Raw genomic sequence first — 20068 nt, 5'->3', positions numbered from 1 at the left:
TGCAATCCTAGTCTCTGATAAAACTTTAAACCAACAAAGATTAAAAAAAGACAAGGGCATTACATAATGGTAAAGGGATCAATGTAACAAGAAGAGCTAACTATCCTAAGTATATATGCATCCAATACACGAGCACCCAGATTCATAAAGCCAGTTCTTCGAGACCTGCAAAGAGACTTAGACTCCCACACAATAATAGTGGGAGACTTTAACACCCCACTGACGATATTAGACAGAACATTGAGACAGAAAATTAACAAAGATATTCAGGACTGGAACTCAACTCTGGATCAAGAGGAGCTGACAGATATCTACAGAACTCTCCATCCAAAAACAACAGAATATACATTCTTCTCATCACCACACGGCACTCACTCTAAAATCGATCACATAATTGGAAGTAAAACACTCCTCAGCAAGTGCAAAGCAACTGAAATCATAACAGTCTCTCAGACCACAGCGCAATCAAATGAGAACTCAAGATTAAGAAACTAACTTAAAAATCACACAACTACATGGAAATTGAACAACCTGCTCCTGAATGACTCCTGAGTAAATAATGAAATTAAGGCAGGAATCAAGAAGTTCTTTGAAACTAACGAGAACAAAGAGACGATGTACCAGAATTTCCGGGACACAGCTTGATTAGGGTTCTCTTAGAGGGACAGAACTAATAGGGACAAAACTATTATATGTATATCCTGATATATATAACTCATGTATATATATATGAGTTTATTAAGTATTAACTTTCACAATCACAAGGTCCCACAATAGCTTGTCTGTAAGCTGAGGAGCAAGGAGAGACAGTCCGGGTACCCAAACTGAAGAATCTGAAGATGTAGGCCGGGAGGCTAGGCCTGTCTCTCCTTTTAACATTTTCCTGCCTGCTTTATATTCACTGGAAGCTGATTAGATTGTGTCCACCAGGTTAAAAGTGGATCTGCCTTCCCCAGCCCACTGACTCAAATTTTAATCTCTTTTGGCAACACCCACATAGATACACCCAGGATTAATACTTTGTATCCCTCAATCCAATCAAGTTGACACTCAGTATTAACCATCACAAGTCCCCTCTTGTCAACTTGAATCCATAAACATCTCCATTTGAGATTATACATAATCTTCAAATAAAGACAATAATGAAGTCATAATTATGATTAGCATAATACAACTATCCTTTGTACAACCAGAAATGCACCAATCCCTAACCCAAATACTATTACATAAAGTTAACAATACTTAAATGCTGATATGAAGTAAATAAATCTTATGTCACGTGATAAAGGAAAAGGAAATAAAATGAAGATATTTTCTTAGTACAAGTGTATACATGCACAAACATGTTTTTAACAAAAGAAGGAGGAAATACTCATGACAATTACAGCCTTCATTTCTGCAGCTGGTCGTGGCCATAGCTGGTATTGGTGACTGCTTTCTTCTACTACCCATTCTGTATTCTCCTTGTCTTCTGCAAGCACCTCAGCAGGTCATGGTTTTTGTTTTTTTTTTTTTCTCCCTGGTGGAGTGACCCAAACTTTCATTCCTGAAGGGTCTGGACCATTTGTAGTCCTGCCTGGATTGGGCTGTTGTAGTTTCCCATTGACCTTAATCACAGGGCATGGTAATACTAAGAGACTCCTTAGTGGATCTCCTGTATTCCATGAGTACTCTTCCTTACCTCCATTGTGGAGTGGTAGACTGATTTCATCTTGATAGTTTGGGCCAATCACCCCAGCCAACACTGCAAGTCCCTTCTTAGTCTGACTTAAAGGTAGGAGGAGCCCAAAGTGTCCAGGTGGCAATCTTAACTTCCAGTTTAATGGAATCATTGTTGTGTCTCCCGGTAGCAGCATTCATCCCCCTGTAGCTAGGACATCTAGGCCAGTATAACCTAATGTCGCGGGAACAGAAAGCAAAAATTTTGCTAGTGGATCACTAGGGGTGATGGTGAGTGTGCCGCTTCCACTTTCACCCCTTGATTCCTGGACCAGTGAATCCTGGCTATTGGAGAAACAGTACCATATATCGGATGCTGATTCAGAGCATACACAGCCTTTTGGAGAACTCTGCCCCAGCGCTGCAAAGTATTGTCACCTAGCTGGCATTTTAATTGTGACCTTAAAAGGCCATTCCACCGTTCTATCAATCCAGCTGCCTTAGGACGATGGGGAACATGTTAAAATCAGTGAATTCCATGAGCATGAGCCCACTGCTGCACTTCTTTAGCTGTAAAGTGAGTGCCTTGGTCAGAGGCAATGCTGTGTGGAATACTACAATGGTGGACAAGGCATTCTGTGAGTCTATCGATGGTAGTCTTGGCAGAAGCATTGCATACAGGATAGGCAAACCCATATCTGGAGTAAGTGTCTATTCCAGTGAGGACAAACCTCTGCCCTTTCCATGATGGAAGAGGTCCAATATAATTAATCTGCCACCAGGTGGCTGGCTGATCACCCCAAGGAATGGTGCTATATTGAGTGCTCGGTGTTGGTTTCTGCTGCTGACAAATTGGGCACTCAGCAGTGGCCATAGCCTGGTCAGCTTTGGTGAGTGGAAGTCCATGTTCCTGAGCCCATGCATAACCTCCATCCCTGCCACTATGGCAACTTTGGTTGCCCAGATCAATAAATTCAACCTGATCCAACTCTATGTTCCTTCCACCATTATCCCATGTGCTTAATATCCATTTCCATGCCTGTTCTCCAGATTGCTGTTTATATAAATTAGGGAACTCAGACAGTTCTTTTTGAGTGTATTGCATCTCCTCATGGGTCACACTCTCAACCTCACCTCCAGGGGCCTGAAGGGACTTTAGTCTAGTTATAGGTCTAGAAGCAAACAGCAGTGTTGGAGTGGCTCCTGAGGAGGATCAACATTATCTTGCCTGGCAACTGCCTCAGGGAAGGCCATCACTGTTGCCTCAGGCAGCACAGTGTTTATCTCCTCAGATAAAGGAGGAAAGGCTGATGGCAGCATGGGTCGAGGAGGGGATGTTGCCACTACTGGGGATGGGGAAGCTGCTCCTTCTCACAAGTTTCATCAGAGTTTACAAACTCAGTGTACCCAGCTTCATCAGGGTCATCCCACATGTCCCCATTCCAAGTTGCAGGGTCCCATTCTTCTCCAATCAATGCCCTCACTTTAACAGTAGACACCTGAGGAGGCTGTGCATGCACCTTTTGTTGCAGGTCAGCCACTCACACCAGAGCTTTGTTTTTCCACAATTTCAGCTCTTTCTCTGCAGGAGATAAGGCTGTAACTCAGAGCAATCTTAGGAGATTTGAGGCTCAGTATCTGCTTCTGAAGCCGGGAGACAGAATCCCTGAGCTCATCATTTTCTTTCATCACTTTGTCTACTGCACTTAGGAGCAACCAATCCACTTCATTATGTTCCTTGGTTCTCCACATATGGTCAAAGGTATTATGTATAGAGTCACTAAACTCCTTGCCTCTCACGAGCGGTGACTCAGGAGTGCCAAATGCATTTACTTTGCACAACTCTCTAAACAGTTCATGCCAAGGACTGTCAGTGTTCTCCATATTATTAGAAGCAGAGTCCTTAGCATTTTTGGGTCTAATCGTATTAAGCAGCCAACTCCAGAAACCCCTAAATCAATGAAAAAATTCCATCCTTAATATTCTGTTCCTTTAGAACTACTCCTGGTACCAAAATCTGTATTAGTCAGAGTTCTCTTAGAGGGACAAAATTAATAGGATATATATATATATATATGTGTGTGTGTGTGTGTGTGTGTGTGTGTGTGTGTATATATATATATATATATATATATAAAGGGAAGTTTATTAAGTGTTAACTTACACTATCATAAGGTCCCACAATAGGCTGTCTGCAAGCTGAGGAGCAAGGAGGGCTAGTCCAAGTTCCAGAACTGAAGAACTTGGAGTTCGATGTTCAAGGTCAGGAAGCATCCAGCACAGGAGAAAGGTGGAGGCTGGGAGGATAGGCCCATCTCGTCTTTTCACGTTTTTCTGCCTGCTTTATAGTCACTGAAAGCTGGTTAGACTGTGCCCACCAGATTAAGAGTGGATCTGCCTTACCCAGCCCACTGACTCAAAAGCAAATCTCTTTTGGCAACACCCTCACAGACACACCCAGGATCAATACTTTGTATCCTTTAATCCAATCAAGTTGACACTCAGTATTAACCATCACAGCTATACGTGGCTATTTATAGCGGTTCTATTTATAATTAACAAACCCAGGAAACAACCTGAATGTCTTTCAATGGGTTAGTGGTTAAACAAAAAGTGGTACATCCAAACAATGGAATACCACTCAGCGATCAAAAGAAATGAAAAATTAATAGACACAGCAGGGAAGAAACTCAAAGATATTATGCAAAGAAGCCAATCCCAAATGGTTATGTACTATTTGATTACAGTTATACAACATCCTGGAAAAGACAAAACTAGGGATAGAGAACAAATCTGTGCTTTGCAGGGACTGGAATTGGGGGAAAGCATTAGTGTGTGTGTGTGCGCGCACACGCGCGTGTGTTGGTGGCTGTATTTTTTTTTTTTGTGGTGCTTACATGATTCTAAGCATGTATTAATAGAACTATACATAAAAGGTAAATTTTACTGTACATGAAAAAGTAAATTCTACTGTATTTATGTTAATACTAAAAAAGGCATGCGAATGTGAAATGTGAGCTGGGAAAAAGAAGGCATCTCATATAAGATGAAAAAGAAAGTGAGTAACCTAATTTGCAAAGGCATAATTTCTACTTATGGAATCTGTGCTTAAGAAGGGTTCCTATGTAATTGGTCAGGCCTTGGATATATTGGTCATATCACCACTGCCTAGTCATTTTCCAGCTGTCTGTAAAGGAGAGGTTTGTTACCCATAACAGAGTGGGAACATCATGGTTTTGACTTTTTTTTTTTGGAAGACAGGGTCTTGCTTTGTTACCCAGGCTGAAGTGCAGTGGCGTGCTGGGTTTAAGTGACCCTCCTGCCTCAGCCTCCTGAGTAGCTGGGACCACAGGCGTGCACCACCATGCTTGGCTAATTTTTGTATTTTTGGTAGAGACGGGGCTTCACTATGTTTCCCAGCCTGGTCTCGAACTCTTGGATTCAAGTGGTCAGCCCACCTTGACCCCCACAAAGTGCTGGGATTACAGGTGTGAGCCACTGCACCTGGTCCCTATATTATCTTTAAAAATTTACTGATTTTGTATTTTTGTATTTATGTTTTTATTTTAGCAGAATAGATTTTGGAGGACAGAATGCAAATTAATATTTTTTCTCTAGGGATAGCAGATATCTCAACACAATTTATAAAATAATCTTTCCTTTCCCCACTTAACTGCAATGCCACCTCTGTCATAGATTTTTCCATCAATATGTGAATTTTAGGCTCTGTCATTTATTCCATGCTCTATTTTTTCTAATTATTATTGCTATATAAGAAAATTTGATGTCTGCCCACAACGTGCTTTTTCTTTTGAAGAGTGTTTCGGGTCTTATATATAAATCTATAATCAGCATGTAATGTTCTAGGAAAATACTGCTGGGATTTAAAATGGAATCTTAATGGATCTACTCATCAATTGAGTGAGAATTAATTTTTTTTGTTTGTTTTTGAGATGGAGTTTCTCTCTTGTTGCCCAGGCTGGAGTGCAATGGCATGATCTTGGCTCACTGCAACCTCCGACTCCCAGGTTCAAGCGATTCTCCTGTCTCAGCCTCTCAGCCTCCTGAGTAGCCGGCTTTACAGGCTAATTTTTGTATTTTTAGTAGAAACAGGGTTTACTCATGTTGGTCAGGCTGGTCTTGAACTCTTGACCTCAGCTGATCCACCCGCCTCAGCCTCCCAAAGTGGTCTTTAATATATTGGGTTTTCCAATCCATGGACATGGTATATGATTTAATGTATTTATATATTTATTATTTTTCAATAAGGTTTTATAAACTTTCCCATAAACACCTTTCAGATGTTTTTTTAAAAATTTCCCAGCACTCACAGTGGCTGCCTTATGCTCCCTCAAAGATCTTTTCCATTTGTTCTCCTAGCCTCAGGGGTGATGGCTCTTTTCCATAGTCACCTGCATAATACTGTGGTGTTACTTTTTTGCCTTTTCCATGATTGAGTTAAAAAGTCTTTATATCTAGTGAATAGTTCTTCATTTTAAAACCTCTCTGTTCAAAATAACTGGTCTTCTGACAGGACCCTGACTAACACAGAAACTGTTCTTTAAGGCCATCCCAGTTAACAGATCTCCAAAGATGGAATTTTAGTATTGTTAGGTTGTGTCTTTAGGTACTAGTTCTTTCATCTAACATTGTGCTGAAAGTCCTGGCCAATGCATTATACAAGAAAAGGAAACAAGAAAAGTATCCAGATTACAAAGGAAGAAATAAAACTCTCATTATGCACACTTAATATTATTGTATTCTTAGATGACCTAAAAGAACAGAGATTGATCATCAAAATTAACTACAAAGTTTAGCAAAGTTGGTTTAAAAAAAAAAAAAAGCATACAAAGTCAATTGCTCCTCATTCTTTTATGTAGATCTGAGTTTCATCCTAGTATCATTTTCCTTCAAAATAAAGAACTTTGTTAGGCCAGGGGCGGTGGCTCAGGTCTGTAATCCTAGCACTTTGGGAGGCCGAGACGGGTGGATCACCTGAGGTCAGGAGTTCAAGACCAGCCTGGCCAACATGGTGAATCCCCGTCTCTACTAAAAGGGCAAAAATTAGCTGGGCCTGGTGGCGGGAGCCTGTAATCCCAGCTACTCGGGAAGCGGAGGAAGGAGAATCGCTTGAACCTGGGGAGTGGAGGTTGCAGTGAACGGAGATCAGGCCATTGCACTCCAGCCTGGGCAACAAGAGCAAGACAACAAACAAAACAAAAAAACAAAAACAAACAAGACAAAACAAACAAACAAAAAAACACGTTAATGGTTTTTGTAAAGATCTGCTGGTGACAAATAAGTTTTTTTTCTTGGGGCGAGGGGGTTCTGAATAGGTCATTATTTTGCCTCCATTTTGGAGGACTTGTTTTGTTTTTGGTGGTCATAGAATTCTAGATTGACAGTCTTTTTTTTCCCAGCGCTTTACAGATGCATAGTTCTGGATTCAGCACAGGTTTGCACAATGTATAAATCACATTTTAAAGAAAAATGGAAAAACTGGAATATGATAATATGAAGATTTATTGAAATAGAAAGGTGGAAGTCATTGAAAAAAGCAGGTTAAGAACAGTATGTACAGTGTGACTTTAATAAAAATGTATTACATATACGTTTGTGTAATATATATGTATGATCCGTGAAGATATATACAATAAGGTGTTAATAGTAATCAGTGGTAATCTCTGGGGCGGAGGGCGAGGGGATAGGAGTACGTTTTATTTTCTCACTTTAGCCTCCACTGGAGCTTATATTAATCGGCCTGGTGTTAACCGCTGCTTCCACCCTTGGGCTACTCCGCATCAGTGAGAACTGTGCCGGTGCGCGGTGCTTGGTCAACCCGGGTAACCGTCACGCTGCTCGCGTTACAAGAAAACCAGCCAGGGTTCTGCTGGTTCTGTGCCTTTAGCACCTGCCGGAGTCCAGAGTATTTGGATTTCGTAGTCCTCCTCTCCAAGGGGTTGACCGAGCACAGCGCACCGGCCGCCGCCACATCCCACTCTGCAGAGCCACAAATCCAGCCAGGAAGCGAGCGCCGCCCGATCCGCGCATCCGTCGCATTTTGACCTTGGGTTCCCGGGTCTCAAGGCCCACTTTCTGGGGCAGACGGTGGGGAGAGAAGCCCAGGTTGGGGTCTGGGCAATTCCAGTGCCGTGGAAGGGGAAAACCCGGGCGAAAGCTTGGCTGGACCCTCAGAGGAGGGATCCGGGGAAGGCGGGACCTCAGGCTGCTGGAGAGGAGAGAGAGATAGGGACGCAGCCGGGCGGAGTGGGAGTAAGAAAGAACTAAGAACCACCGAAAGCATCAGAAAACTTGGCGCTTCCGGACAATTTCTTTCTTTCTTTTCTTTTTTTGTGACAGGCGCTCACTCTGTCGCCCAAGCTGGAGTGCAGTGGTGCGATCTCATCTCACTTTACCCTCTACCTCCTTGGGCTCAAGTGATCCTCCCGCCTCAGCCTTCCGGGCATTTGAGACTACATATGAGCCCACAGACGCGCGCCACTAAGCCCGAGTAATTTGTTGTTGTTGTTGTTGCAGAAACGGGGGTCCCACTGTGCTGCCCAGGCTGGTCTCGAACTTCTTGGCTCAAGCCATCAACCCGCTTAGGCCTCCCAAAGTGCTGGAATTTCATAGGCCCGAGCCACCCACCAGGCCTTCTAGGCAGCGTGGCAAAGTGTTGCTGGACTTTGCAGACACTCCCATTGGCGCCTCCATGCCCTGCGTGGGACCCACTGGTTCGTTCATCCCCTGAGTGGGGCGTGCTCAGGGAGGAGCCAACCATTGGTTATAAGGACCGGACCTTGGCGCCTCCAGGGAAACGCGGTGTGGCCTTCCGACGCGTTGGAGCTTGAGAGGTAAGAGACGGTCCCTACTCCTACCGGGACTGCGGTGCTCCCGCTTGTACCCAAGCCCCGGGGTATAGTCCAGCACGACCCTGGACTGGTGATGACTCGGATGGGGAGCAAGCTAGGAGAGCCACCCCCGGCCCCCAGCTCCAGCCAGGGGATGGAATGGGGGCATTTGTGTGCTTCTCCCCTGCCTTTGGAGTCCAGCTAGTTTGCTGAGCAAATTCCCTAAAAGGCTGACTATGAGGACTTGATGCGGGTGGAGGCGGGGCGGTGGGGATGACGGTGCGGGGAGCGAAAGGGGTTGGAAGGCGTCGCCGGCGGCTTGGCGGGCCTTACCTGCGTTCCTGTTCCGGCTGCAAAACAGAAAGACCCTGCCCAGCAAGCAGCGGTTTCCTCGGGGGCGGAGCAAACAGGCAGAGCCGAGTGCGTCCTGGAGGCTTCCACCGTCGCGAAGTTGGGCCCTTTGTTTCAGGGTTCTTGGCATTGACTCACTAACCACCGTAAATTATTGTTCTTAATCTAAGAGTTAAAAAACAGAATTAGGCCTGGTGCGGTGGCTCATGCCTGTAGTCTCAGCACTTTGAAAGGCCAAGTGGGAGGATTACTTGAGCCCAGGATTTCGAGACCAGCCTGGGCAATGTAGGGAGACCCTATCGCTGTGAATAATAATAATAATAATAATAATAATAATAATAAATTAACCGGGCCTGGTGGCGCGCACCTGTGGTTCCAGCTTTTCCAGAGGCTGAGGTAAAAATCGTCTGAGCCTGTGATCGCGCCACTGCACTCCAGCCTGGGCAACACAAGAAGACATTGTATCAAAACAAAAACAAAACAAAACAACAAAACAGAATTAGAATTGCCATTATCCTGTACCGCTGGCAATTAGAATTGCAAAACCCATTACCCTGTGATTACCCTGTAATCTAGAAAGGGTACAAATGAGAAAAATGAGAAAATGTCTCCTTCCCAACAACGTCTGTAAAATACAGAGACGCTATCTGAGAAGGACAAAGAGCTCCGTGTTTCAGTTTCCCAAGAGGGGGCTTCTGTCGCAGCTGTTTCCTTCAGTTTCGTTTCTGCCTGAAACTAGCTAGTTCCCACCCAGTTTTCCTCAGTGGATTGGGGCGGGGGCTTGGGAGTGGATGGGAGGATTTGTGTTGTTCTGATTTTACCTACAGTATACCTGTGTAGGAAGTGAAACTTTCCATCAATTTCCACAGAGAAGCAAGGGCAAGAATTATCTCGAATTACTCCGATCGACGCATGTGTGCAGGCTGTTACCCAACAGCCATCCATTGCCCCCAGGGGCTTCTCATAGGCCCCTCTCCACCTCCCCCCCCCACCTCCTGTTTCCTGGATTCTAGGGTATTATTTCTACGTTTAACTAACAAACTCTAGTACTGTATGTTTACTTTGTGTCGAGTAGCATTTTAAATGCTGTACATATATTACCTCATTTACTTCTCACTATAACTCTGTGAGGCAGCTTTTATGGCTATCATTGTTTTGCTTAGGTACAGAGAGGTCAAGTAAATATCCCCAAACCACACAGCTAATAAATGGCAGAGCCGGTATGTGAACTGGGGGGGTTCAAAGAAGTCTGAATCGACCCCTGAACTGTGCTGCCTCTCTCTACATGTTTCTGCACACAGGTCCTTCATTCAGGACTGATTTTGGTGGAAGAAGACAGCAGGTGGCGGGCATTCACTGTGCTGGTGGGAAGTCTGGTTATATTAAGAAAGGGATTCTGGCAAAGTTATTCTGTAAATAAAACAGAATCCGTTGTTTTTGTTAAATATATTGGTAAACTTCCTGATTTTTTTTTCCCCCTGAATTCTCAATTTGTTATTGAATAGTTCAATTTTATTTAGGGTTTCAATTTTATTTAGGAAACAATATCTCTATCTTACAAAGAATCTGCAAGTGGCACTGATTATAATACCTTTATACCCAAAGGAAGAGCTGGGATACAGTTCCCTAAGACTTTTCTGCCTGCAAAAGATATGGGTGGGGTTGCCATTTGAATACAGTTACCAATGAGAAACTATCAGCGTATCTAGGCTTTAACAATAAAGTTCATGGGGGTAAAGAGAAAAGATTTAACTTTGAAGTCCCCATATATCAAAAAGAATATTTTACAAGTAACTTGACAAAGATGCTTCGGTGGTCTTGGAATGCAAGACAGAATCCTGACAGTAGAAATTTCTAGGCAAGGGTCTTAATTAGGCAAAGTGGTAAGATTGTGAATGTCCCAGCCTTTATTTCTGAATCTTGACCTCTGAACTCTGCTGTCTCTCTCTACACATGTTTCTGTGTACAGGTACTTCAGGACTGATTTTGGTGTAAGAAGACAGCAGGTGTATACTTAATGCTATTTCCTTACCTCTCATTCATTCCTCAACCCATTGTAAAATAATGTCAATTAATATAGATTACCTTACTGAACACCTGTGAACCAAAGCATAGTTTTAAATGCTTGCTGTAAATTATCTGAGTTAATCTTCATAGTAACAGTCACAGGTGGCTGCACCATGTTTTATAGTAAGAAAATAGAGTTAGAAAGAGTAAATATCTAGATTAATAACAGCACTAAATGACAGAACTGGAATTCAAGCCATCTTCATTGACTCTATTCTCCAAGACCTTGGCCCCTGGTTTATTGTCTCCTGATGCCCATTTCCCAGGTGTCTGAACAGCATTTTTCAAAGTTACTGTTAACCTTAATTTTACTAAACCTAATAACACTTTCCAGTCGTTACCTAGCTGTATCTGTCAGCAGTATTAGACATCTTAAAACCTCGGCAGGTGACCTTGTTCCAGGCTTTGTTAATACCAAATACCCTTGATTTTTCTCCTACTTCTTTGATTTCTCATACTCAGACCTTTCTACAGTCTCCTTTTCAATGTGTTCTTCTTTTACTTATCTTCTAAAGTTGATGTTCATGGAGAATCTGTTCCAAACCTAGATGTTCTCATGCCGTGGTACACATGCCCCTCAGGTGATCCACTACCTCCATGTTTCAATGCTGATGACTTCACCTGGCCAGTTCTAGTGCATCCTTTAGGTCTTGGCTTAAATGGAACCTACTCCCGGAAGTCTTACTGAACCATGGTCTCCAGATTAGTTCAGATACCCTATTCAATGTGTTTTCCCTCTTAGAGGCCATATCACACATGATGGTAAAGGCTAATTTCATTAGTTCCCTTCCCTGCCAGCCAGTCAGATCCTGAAGAGACTACACCTGTCTTTCTTGCTATTGTCTTCTACCAGCATATATTAGACAGGTTTTAAATATTTTCTAGTAAGTGAATTGCAGGCCTGTAACAATTTTTTAATCAAAAATGAAACAACTTTTCTAATACTTTAAGGTGCAAGTTCAACATGGAGGCAAATCACTGCTCCCTGGGTGTGGATCTATCTTACCCAGACCTGGTCATCGATGTCGGAGAAGTGACTCTTGGAGAAGAAAACAGAAAAAAGTTGCAGAAAACTCAGAGAAACCAAGAGAAGGCGAGAGTTATACGGGCTGCATGTGCTTTATTAAACTCAGGAGGAGGAGTGATTCGGATGGAAATGGCCAACAAGGATGAGCGTCCCGTAGAGATGGGACTGGATTTAGAAGAATCCTTGAGAAATCTTATTCAGTATCGATATTTGCAGGCTTTCTTTGAGACTAAGCAACAAGGAAGGCGTTTTTACATTTTTGTTAAATCTTGGAGCGGTGACCCTTTCCCTAAAGATGGTTCTTTCAATTCCCGCATTTGCAGCCTTAGTACTTCATTATACTGTAGATCTGGCACCTCTGTGCTTCCCATGAGTTCAAGACAGGCATTCGATTTCCTGAAGACCAAAGAAGGACAGTCCAAATATAATCTGATTAATGAAGGGTCTCCACCTACTAAAATTATGAAAGCTGTATACCAGAACATATCTGACTCAAATCCTGCGTATAAAGTTTTCCAAACCGACACTATTGAATATGATGAAATCCTATCTTTTCCTGAGTCTCCATCCATCGAGTTTAAACAGTTCTCTACAGAACACATCCAACAATATGTAGAAAATATAATTCCAGAGTACATCTCTGCATTTGCAAACACTGAGGGAGGCTATCTTTTTATTGGAGTGGATGATAAGAGTAGGAAAGTCCTGGGATGTGCCAAAAGCAAAGTTGACCCTAACTCTTTGAAAAATGTAATTGCAAGAGCAATTTCTAAGTTGCCCATTGTCCATTTTTGCTCTTCCAAACCTCCGGTAGAGTGCAGCACCAAAATCATAGAAGTGTTTCGCGGGAAAGAGTTGTACGGTTATCTCTGTGTGATTAAAGTGAAGGCATTCTGTTGTGTGGTGTTCTCGGAAGCTCCCAGGTCATGGATGGTGAAGGAGAAGTATGTCTGTCCCCTGACAACTGAGGAATGGGTAAAGAAAATGATGGACGCAGATCCAGGTAAGAGGGAAGCAGATTCTCCCTCCCTGACCTTTCTACCTCTTCCCCAATATCACTTCCTTCTTTATTCTCTAAGCTTGACCTTCTCACACCCACTGAAATTTACTTTCTCTAAATGTCCATGCTTTTCATAGATGGTAAGTTTTATTGGGTGAGAAAAAACCAAAATGAGATATTTTGTGAATGGTGATTTTCCACAAAAGAAGAAGTAAAGGAAAAACTTAGAAATTGGTTCCTTTAATAAAATCATTGAATTGGAATTTGCTGGAGCCTCATAATAATGATTAGCTTGTACCTCAATTTAGCATAAAATCAACTCTGGGAGACAAGGGCTAGTGTTGGTTGAGGTTTGTTTAAGTGGGATTAGTGGAGGTGCGTGCACAGGGATGTAAAAACCTGATGATTAGAACTTAAAGAGAGTGTTTTTTTTTCACTGCAATTCAAGCAAAGAACTTCAAACATGGAAGAGGGAGCATTATATTGCATGGGGAAACACCATTCAAGGTTTGGAAAAGGGCTTTTAATGATGAGTCTTTGGGAACCTGGACATAGAGTCAAGAAAGAGTAAAGCATCTGACTTTGTGGCCTGACTTGTACCATGTTAGATGAAATTTAGACACAGCCTTGTACAGCCTATTGCAGTAGTGAGACATGAAATCATATAGTGTAAATTAAAATGTTCTTTCTTTCAGAGTTTCCTCCAGACTTTGCTGAGGCCTTTGAGTCTCAGTTGAGTCTATCTGACAGTCCTTCACTTTGCAGACCAGTGTATTCTAAGAAAGGTCTGGAACACAAAGCAGATCTACGACGACATTTATTTCCAGGTACTAACTGCCAGTTTTTACATCAGGACAGAGGGAAGTCATTTAATACATTTCGTGGAAAACAAATCCATGAAAGATTGTGTCCTGCAGATCCAGGTGTATACAGTGACAATGCCACAAGCCTCTCAGGGATGAGTTTCAGGTACCTTTAGAAATCATCAGGCCCATTGGTTGCCACATCTGGCTGATTATTAGAAATGCCATAGGAGGTAGTTAAACATGCAGATGTCCAGGCCCACACCAAGAACTTATAAATGCTTAATTTCCAGAGATAAGGCCTGGCCACGTGCATTTGTGCAAGCTTCCCAAATTATTCTGATGCCCTGCTGGGTTTGGAAACCAGTGATCTAGTACAACTACAGGGGCACAATGGAATAATCAGCCACTTCTGGTCTACTTTTCTAGGATGGAGGAATTATGTCTGTAAAAGGAATAAAAATGTTCACCTGGTAGAATATAAGAATACAGAAAAACCACAAATAATTTTCCTTTGGAAGAGGCTAGAGGAAACAGCTCACTAATGCTTCAGAGGTAGCACCAAATAACAATTCAAGCCCATAGACAATGTTAGGTAACACCTCCCCCTGCTGCCCAAACATTGTTTTAGCAAGCTTTTTTTTCTCAGAGTTCCTACTTGCAAAATGAAACTTAAATTTCTCAAGGAGGGAAATGGCTTAACTTCACAAATTGAATATATTAAGTATGAGATTTGACAGAAGAATATGATACACAAATATCCTATGTATGTCCAAACATTTATCAAGGGCAAGGTAATTCATATATTGGACCTGCCTTAGGTCTGTTTACCACCAAATAGTTTCTTTACTTACCTGAGATCTTTATAGTCATTAGCTTATCAGAAAGGTTTTTAAACATTCCACATAAGAATCCAAGATGCAAGAGTAATTGAATATACGACTTTCACTTTCTCAGGCTCAGTAAATTACATTTCAGTTGACATGCTCCACTGTCCATGAGATACATAGAAGGGTGACATCATTCGTTTTACCAGATTTGTAGGGTGTGGGTTAAAGAGAGATACACCAGGCCGGGCGCGGTGGCTCACACCTGTAATCCCAGCACTTCGGGAGGCCGAAGTGGGCGGATCATGAGGTCAGGAGATCGAGATCATCCTGGCCAACATGGCGAAACGCTGTCTCTACTAAAAATACAAATAACAGTTGGGCGTGGTGGCGGGCACCTGTAGTCCCAGCTACTCAGGAGGCTGAGGCAGGAGAATGGCGTGAACCCAGGAGGCGGAGCTTGCAGTGAGCCGAGATCGGGCCACTGTACTCCTGCCTGGGTGACAGAGCGAGACTCCATCTCAAAAAAAAAAAAAAAAAAAAAAAAAAAAAAAAAGAGATGCACCAGAAGGAATTTCTGTTAAAGCGTACGATTCTTTGGGGGGCTTTCCTCTCCCTTTTAAACATAACATGTGATTCATACAAAATCACACAAACACAGTGAAAACATCTTTCTGTTTTCTTCATGTCTAGTCCCACCAGGACATTTGCAATATACTCCAGAGTCCCTCTGGAAGGAACTGTCCTCACAGCATGAAGGACTAGAGGAGTTAATAAACAAGCAAGTGCAACCTTTCTCCCAGGGAATTGTGATCCTCTCTAGAAGCTGGGCTGTGGACCTGAACTTGCAGGAGAAGCCAGGAGTCATCTGTGATGCTCTGCTGATAGCACGGAACAGCACCCCCATTCTCTACACTGTTCTCAGGGAGCAGGATGCAGAGGGCCAGGACTACTGCACTCGCACCGCCTTTACTTTGAAGCAGAACCTGGTGAATGTGGGGGGCTACACCGGGAAGGTGTGTGTCAGGGCCAAGGTCCTCTGCCTGAGTCCTGAGAACAGTGCAGAGGCCTTGGAGGCTGCAGTGTCTCCGATGGATTACCCCACGTCCTATAGCCTTGCAGGCACCCGGCACATGGAAGCCCTGCTGCAGTCCCTCGTGATTGTCTTGCTCGGCTTCAGGTCTCTCTTGAGTGACCAGCTCGGCTGTGAGGTTTTAAATCTGCTCACAGCCCAGCAGTATGAGATATTCTCCAAAAACCTCCGCAAGAACAGAGAATTGTTTGTCCACGGCTTACCTGGCTCAGGGAAGACCATCATGGCCATGAAGATCATGGAGAAGATCAGGAATGTGTTTCACTGTGAGGCAGAGAGAATTCTCTATGTTTGCGAAAACCAGCCTCTGAGGAACTTTATCAGGTAAGCAGTTGGATCTTCCGTCTTTAAGTATTGTTTAATCTGGATTTAATATTCTCTGCTAAGTCACCTTCTTCCTTGACAATTGAGTGGTTAAATGATCTGTGATAACATACTGTGCTCAGAGAAACATGATACAATCATTTTCTCCCCTTGTTTTTTTAGAGAAAACCTGAGTGTGTTCTTTTAATTTTTACAGTGATAAAAAAATCTGCCAAGCAGAGACCCGGAAAACTTTCATGAGAGAATACTTTGATCACATTCAACACATCATCATTGACGAAGCTCAGAATTTCCGTACTGAAGATGGTTACTGGTATGAGAAGGCAAAAACCATCACTCAGAGAGAAAAGGATTGTCCAGGAGTTCTCTGGATCTTTCTGGACTACTTTCAGACCAGCCACTTAGGTCGTAGTGGCCTTCCCCTTCTCTCAGCACAGTATCCAAGGGAAGAGCTCACCAGAGTAGTCCGCAATGCAGATGAAATAGCCGAGTACATACAACAAGAAATGCAACGAATCATAGAAAATCCTCCAGTTAATATCCCCCATGGGTATCTGGCAATTCTCAGTGAAGCTAAATGGGCTCCAGGTGTTTCAGGCAACAAAAAGATTATTAAAAACTGGACTATGGAGCAAATAGTGACCTTTGTGGCAGACACCTGCAGGTTCTTCTTTGAAAGGGGCTATTCTCCGAAGGATGTTGCTGTGCTTGTCAGCACCACGAGAGAAGTGGAGCACTATTGGCATGAGCTCTCGAAAGCACTGAGGAAGAAAAGGGTTGTGGGTCTCAGTGATGCGTCTGATATGTCGGGTGATCGCATTGTTTTGGACAGTGTCCGGCGATTCTCAGGCCTGGAAAGGAACATAGTGTTTGGGATCCATCCAAGGACAACTGATCCAGCTATCTTACCCAATATTCTGATCTGTCTGGCTTCCAGGGCAAAACAACACCTATATATTTTTCTGTGAAGTGACTATTAGGAAGAGCTCCAAACCAAAATGCTATGTAAATGTCTATGGGTGATAGTCTGCTGATGGTAGAAACCTTTCTTTTTAGTTCACAAGTTGGTTAGAGATTTGGACAAAGAGTTTGGAGCTCCCCCATTTCTGGCTCTCCTTTCGGGGATTCCTCCCCCAGCTCTTTTCACCAGCGGTGGTTGCCCCCCATTCTGACCCCTGACTCTTCCAGCCAGAAAGATGGTGGTTTTCTAAAGGAACTTTAGCTGCCCTGCACAATGCAGATCTGTGTCTTGCACTCTGGGTAAAAGCCATAAAAATAAGAAACTCAGCCTGTGACCTTTCCTCCAAGGCTGGAGTTCTTTTTTTACGTGACTTCATGTAGTTTGTTGCTTTTAAAAATTTGTGCAGAATCGTTTTCTGCAGAAGCATGATCTGTTAGTAGCTTACAGGCCTAGCAGAAGCGATTGTTTCCTGAATTCTTGACATTTATCTTTGCTGTATTCATTTAGGGCTTGGGGGAGTCCCAAGATAATTCAGTCACTGTCAGATTAATAATTTTGTCAGAACAAAGAATATCGTTATGATTACTTAATCCTTAAAATTGTAATCTCCAGAGCTTGTTCTCAGAATGGCCCAGACCCAGGCTTAATTGTAATAGTGAACATTAATGATACATTTACAGAGAAATTATAGGCCAAGAGAAAATCCTGGCTTTTAGTAGAAGTTAATATTAGAGACCAAAATCTGGTTCTGAAGGTGTATATCAGCCCTAAGGTGAACGAACTTGGGAAAGATTGTCTTTAAAAATCAATGAATGTTAGCTGGGCACGGTGGCTCACACCTGTAATCCCAGCACTTTGGGTGGCTGAGGCAGGTGGATCACCTGAGGTTGGGAATTCAAGACCAGCCTGGCCAACGTGGAGAAACCCCGTCTCTACTAAAAATACAAAAAGTATCTGGGCGTGGTGGTGCATGCCTGTATCCCAGCTACTCGGGAGGCTGAAGCATGAGAATCACTTGAATCTTGGAGGCAGAGGTTGCAATGAGCTGAGATCATGACACTGCACTCCAGCTGGGGCAACAGAGTGAGACTCTGTCTCAAAAAGAAGAAGAAGAAAAAAAGCAGTGAGTTTATGTTATTAAGTTGTAACATCTCAGGTTAGCTCTATGCATTAACCTATAGCATACCTACTTAAGTTTTATGTCATTCTTGAATTGTGATTTTTTTTTTTCTATCTGCTCTCATAGTTTGGTGGGCCACTGTTATGGACTGAATGTGTCCCACTGTCACCCCTAAATTCCCATGTTGAAGCCCCAACTTTCAGTGTGTAGCTGGGGCTGCTAAGGAAGTAATTAAGGTTACACATAGTCACAGTGGAGAATCTGATCTGCCAAGATTGGTGTCCTTATAGGGAGAGACCCCAGATAACTTGTTCCCTTCCTCCCTGTGCACACAGACAAGAGGGCATGGGAGCACACAGAGAGATGGCAACCACCTACAAGCTAGGAGGGGAAGCCTTATAATGAACCACCCCCCGCTGGCACCTCTGTCTTGGACTTCCAGCCTCCAGACTGTGAGAAATAAATTTCTGTTGGCTCAGCCGCCCAGTCTGTAGTGTTTTGTTATTGCAGCCTGAGAACACAGCTGTGCGATCATTCATCAAACTAAAAACACTGATACTTAACAATGCTAATGCAATTACTTATTTGCTTTTCAGTCTCTACAAAACATTCTAAAACACTAATCTAAATACTAACAATAAAATATTTGCATAACTAATGAAATTAAGAAACTACATGCCCAGTATTCCATTTATGAGTAATCCTATTTGACTGATTTCCCTCCATATTATAAGTGTTGAACTCTTCTGCCGGTCTTCCTCTTATTTGTGTTAACTCATGGAATTCCAGTTATCTAGCCTTGAAATTGTAGGCTCTTCTAACTTGAGCAAAAACTGACAGATCAGCAAAATAAGGAGAAAAATATTTCTTTCTTCTGGCTGCATTAAATGAGATATAGCCCAGCACCAAAACTCTATCTTTGTAAATGTTCTTAGTAAACTCCCTGGTCTTTGGAGTTATTTCAGCCTTTGAGAGTAATTCTTTAAAAGTCTAATTCTGACTGGTTGAGTCTATATGATTTATTGGCCTAGTAATATTTGAAACAGTATCATATTTTAAAATGTATAAACACTTTTGAATTTTTGTTTAGACCAAAGAGGATTACTGATGCTTTCTTTTTTCATATTAATGAGGAAATGTTTAGCTTATATGTTTATTGCATTTCTGTTTTAAATAAAAAATTGAGAGTTTGTGTCTCATTAAACTGAAAAAAAACGGTTCTGTAAAATAAATGATTAAATGGAGGAAAAGGAGAAGACTGAGGCCAGCAACTCCATGACATAGCCAAAAATGAGCCAGTAATAGGTTAAGCAAGATTAACTTTAAATTTTTTTTAAAGAGAAAAGGTCTCACTATGTTGCCCAGGCTGGAGGGTAGTGGTGTGATCATAGTTCACTATAGCCCTGAACTCCTGGGTTCAAGTGATCCTCTTGCCTCAGCCTCCCATTGCTGGGATTATAGGCATGAGCCACTATGTCAGGTTAGGTTTTGATGGGTGCTTGCCTATCTCTGTAATCTGGCTCTAATCATACAGGACCTGCTTCATTAAAGATCTGAAAATCTACCCAGCCATTGTAAAATGAAACAAAATGCTTTTAAAATTTAAATTAGCCTTTTATTTTAGTTTAGAAGAACAGAAAAGTTGCAAGCATAGTACAGAAAGTTCCTGTATACCCTCACTTAGCTCCCTCCTTTTTAAAACAAACAAACAAACAAACAAACAAACAAACAAACAAACCTAGATTATTTCCATTAAGATTTCTGAGAATTCCAGGAATGCTTCCATGTTTCACAGATCTGTCCTTGTAGTCTCCGGCCACTTCTTGCTATGGAGTGCTGTACCAAGACCTCTGCTAGTTTCTAGTTGGCTTGACATAATGACTTTACTAAACTACTTCTGCTCCTCTGAATCTCAAGCGTGGAAAGAGGTCACATCTTTTGTTTCACAAATTAACAGTCAACACCTGGGCCTACTTTCAACAAAG

General features: G+C 42.5%; 1 protein-coding gene across 2 annotated transcripts; it reads left to right on the top strand.

The window, feature by feature from the left end:
- The first annotated feature begins 8471 nt into the window (after nt 1–8471).
- LOC102119667 (schlafen family member 13) lies at nt 8472–18563 on the top strand. 2 transcript variants are annotated; one of them, XM_005583464.4, is made up of 5 exons: nt 8472–8513; nt 11880–12958; nt 13651–13782; nt 15279–16002; nt 16199–18563. In XM_005583464.4, the coding sequence occupies exons 2-5, from the start codon at nt 11893–11895 to the stop codon at nt 16968–16970; spliced, it is 2694 nt and encodes an 897-aa protein (XP_005583521.3). In that variant the 5' UTR covers nt 8472–8513; nt 11880–11892; the 3' UTR covers nt 16971–18563. The 2 variants fall into 2 exon arrangements, with proteins under 2 accessions (XP_005583521.3, XP_005583522.3); XM_005583465.4 differs by lacking the exon at nt 13651–13782.
- The last annotated feature ends 1505 nt before the right edge of the window (nt 18564–20068 follow it).

The sequence above is a fragment of the Macaca fascicularis genome, chromosome 16 (genome assembly GCF_037993035.2).
Source record: "Macaca fascicularis isolate 582-1 chromosome 16, T2T-MFA8v1.1".
In the NCBI taxonomy this organism is placed as follows: domain Eukaryota; kingdom Metazoa; phylum Chordata; class Mammalia; order Primates; family Cercopithecidae; genus Macaca; species Macaca fascicularis.
This window is presented reverse-complemented; position numbering and strand designations above follow the sequence as displayed.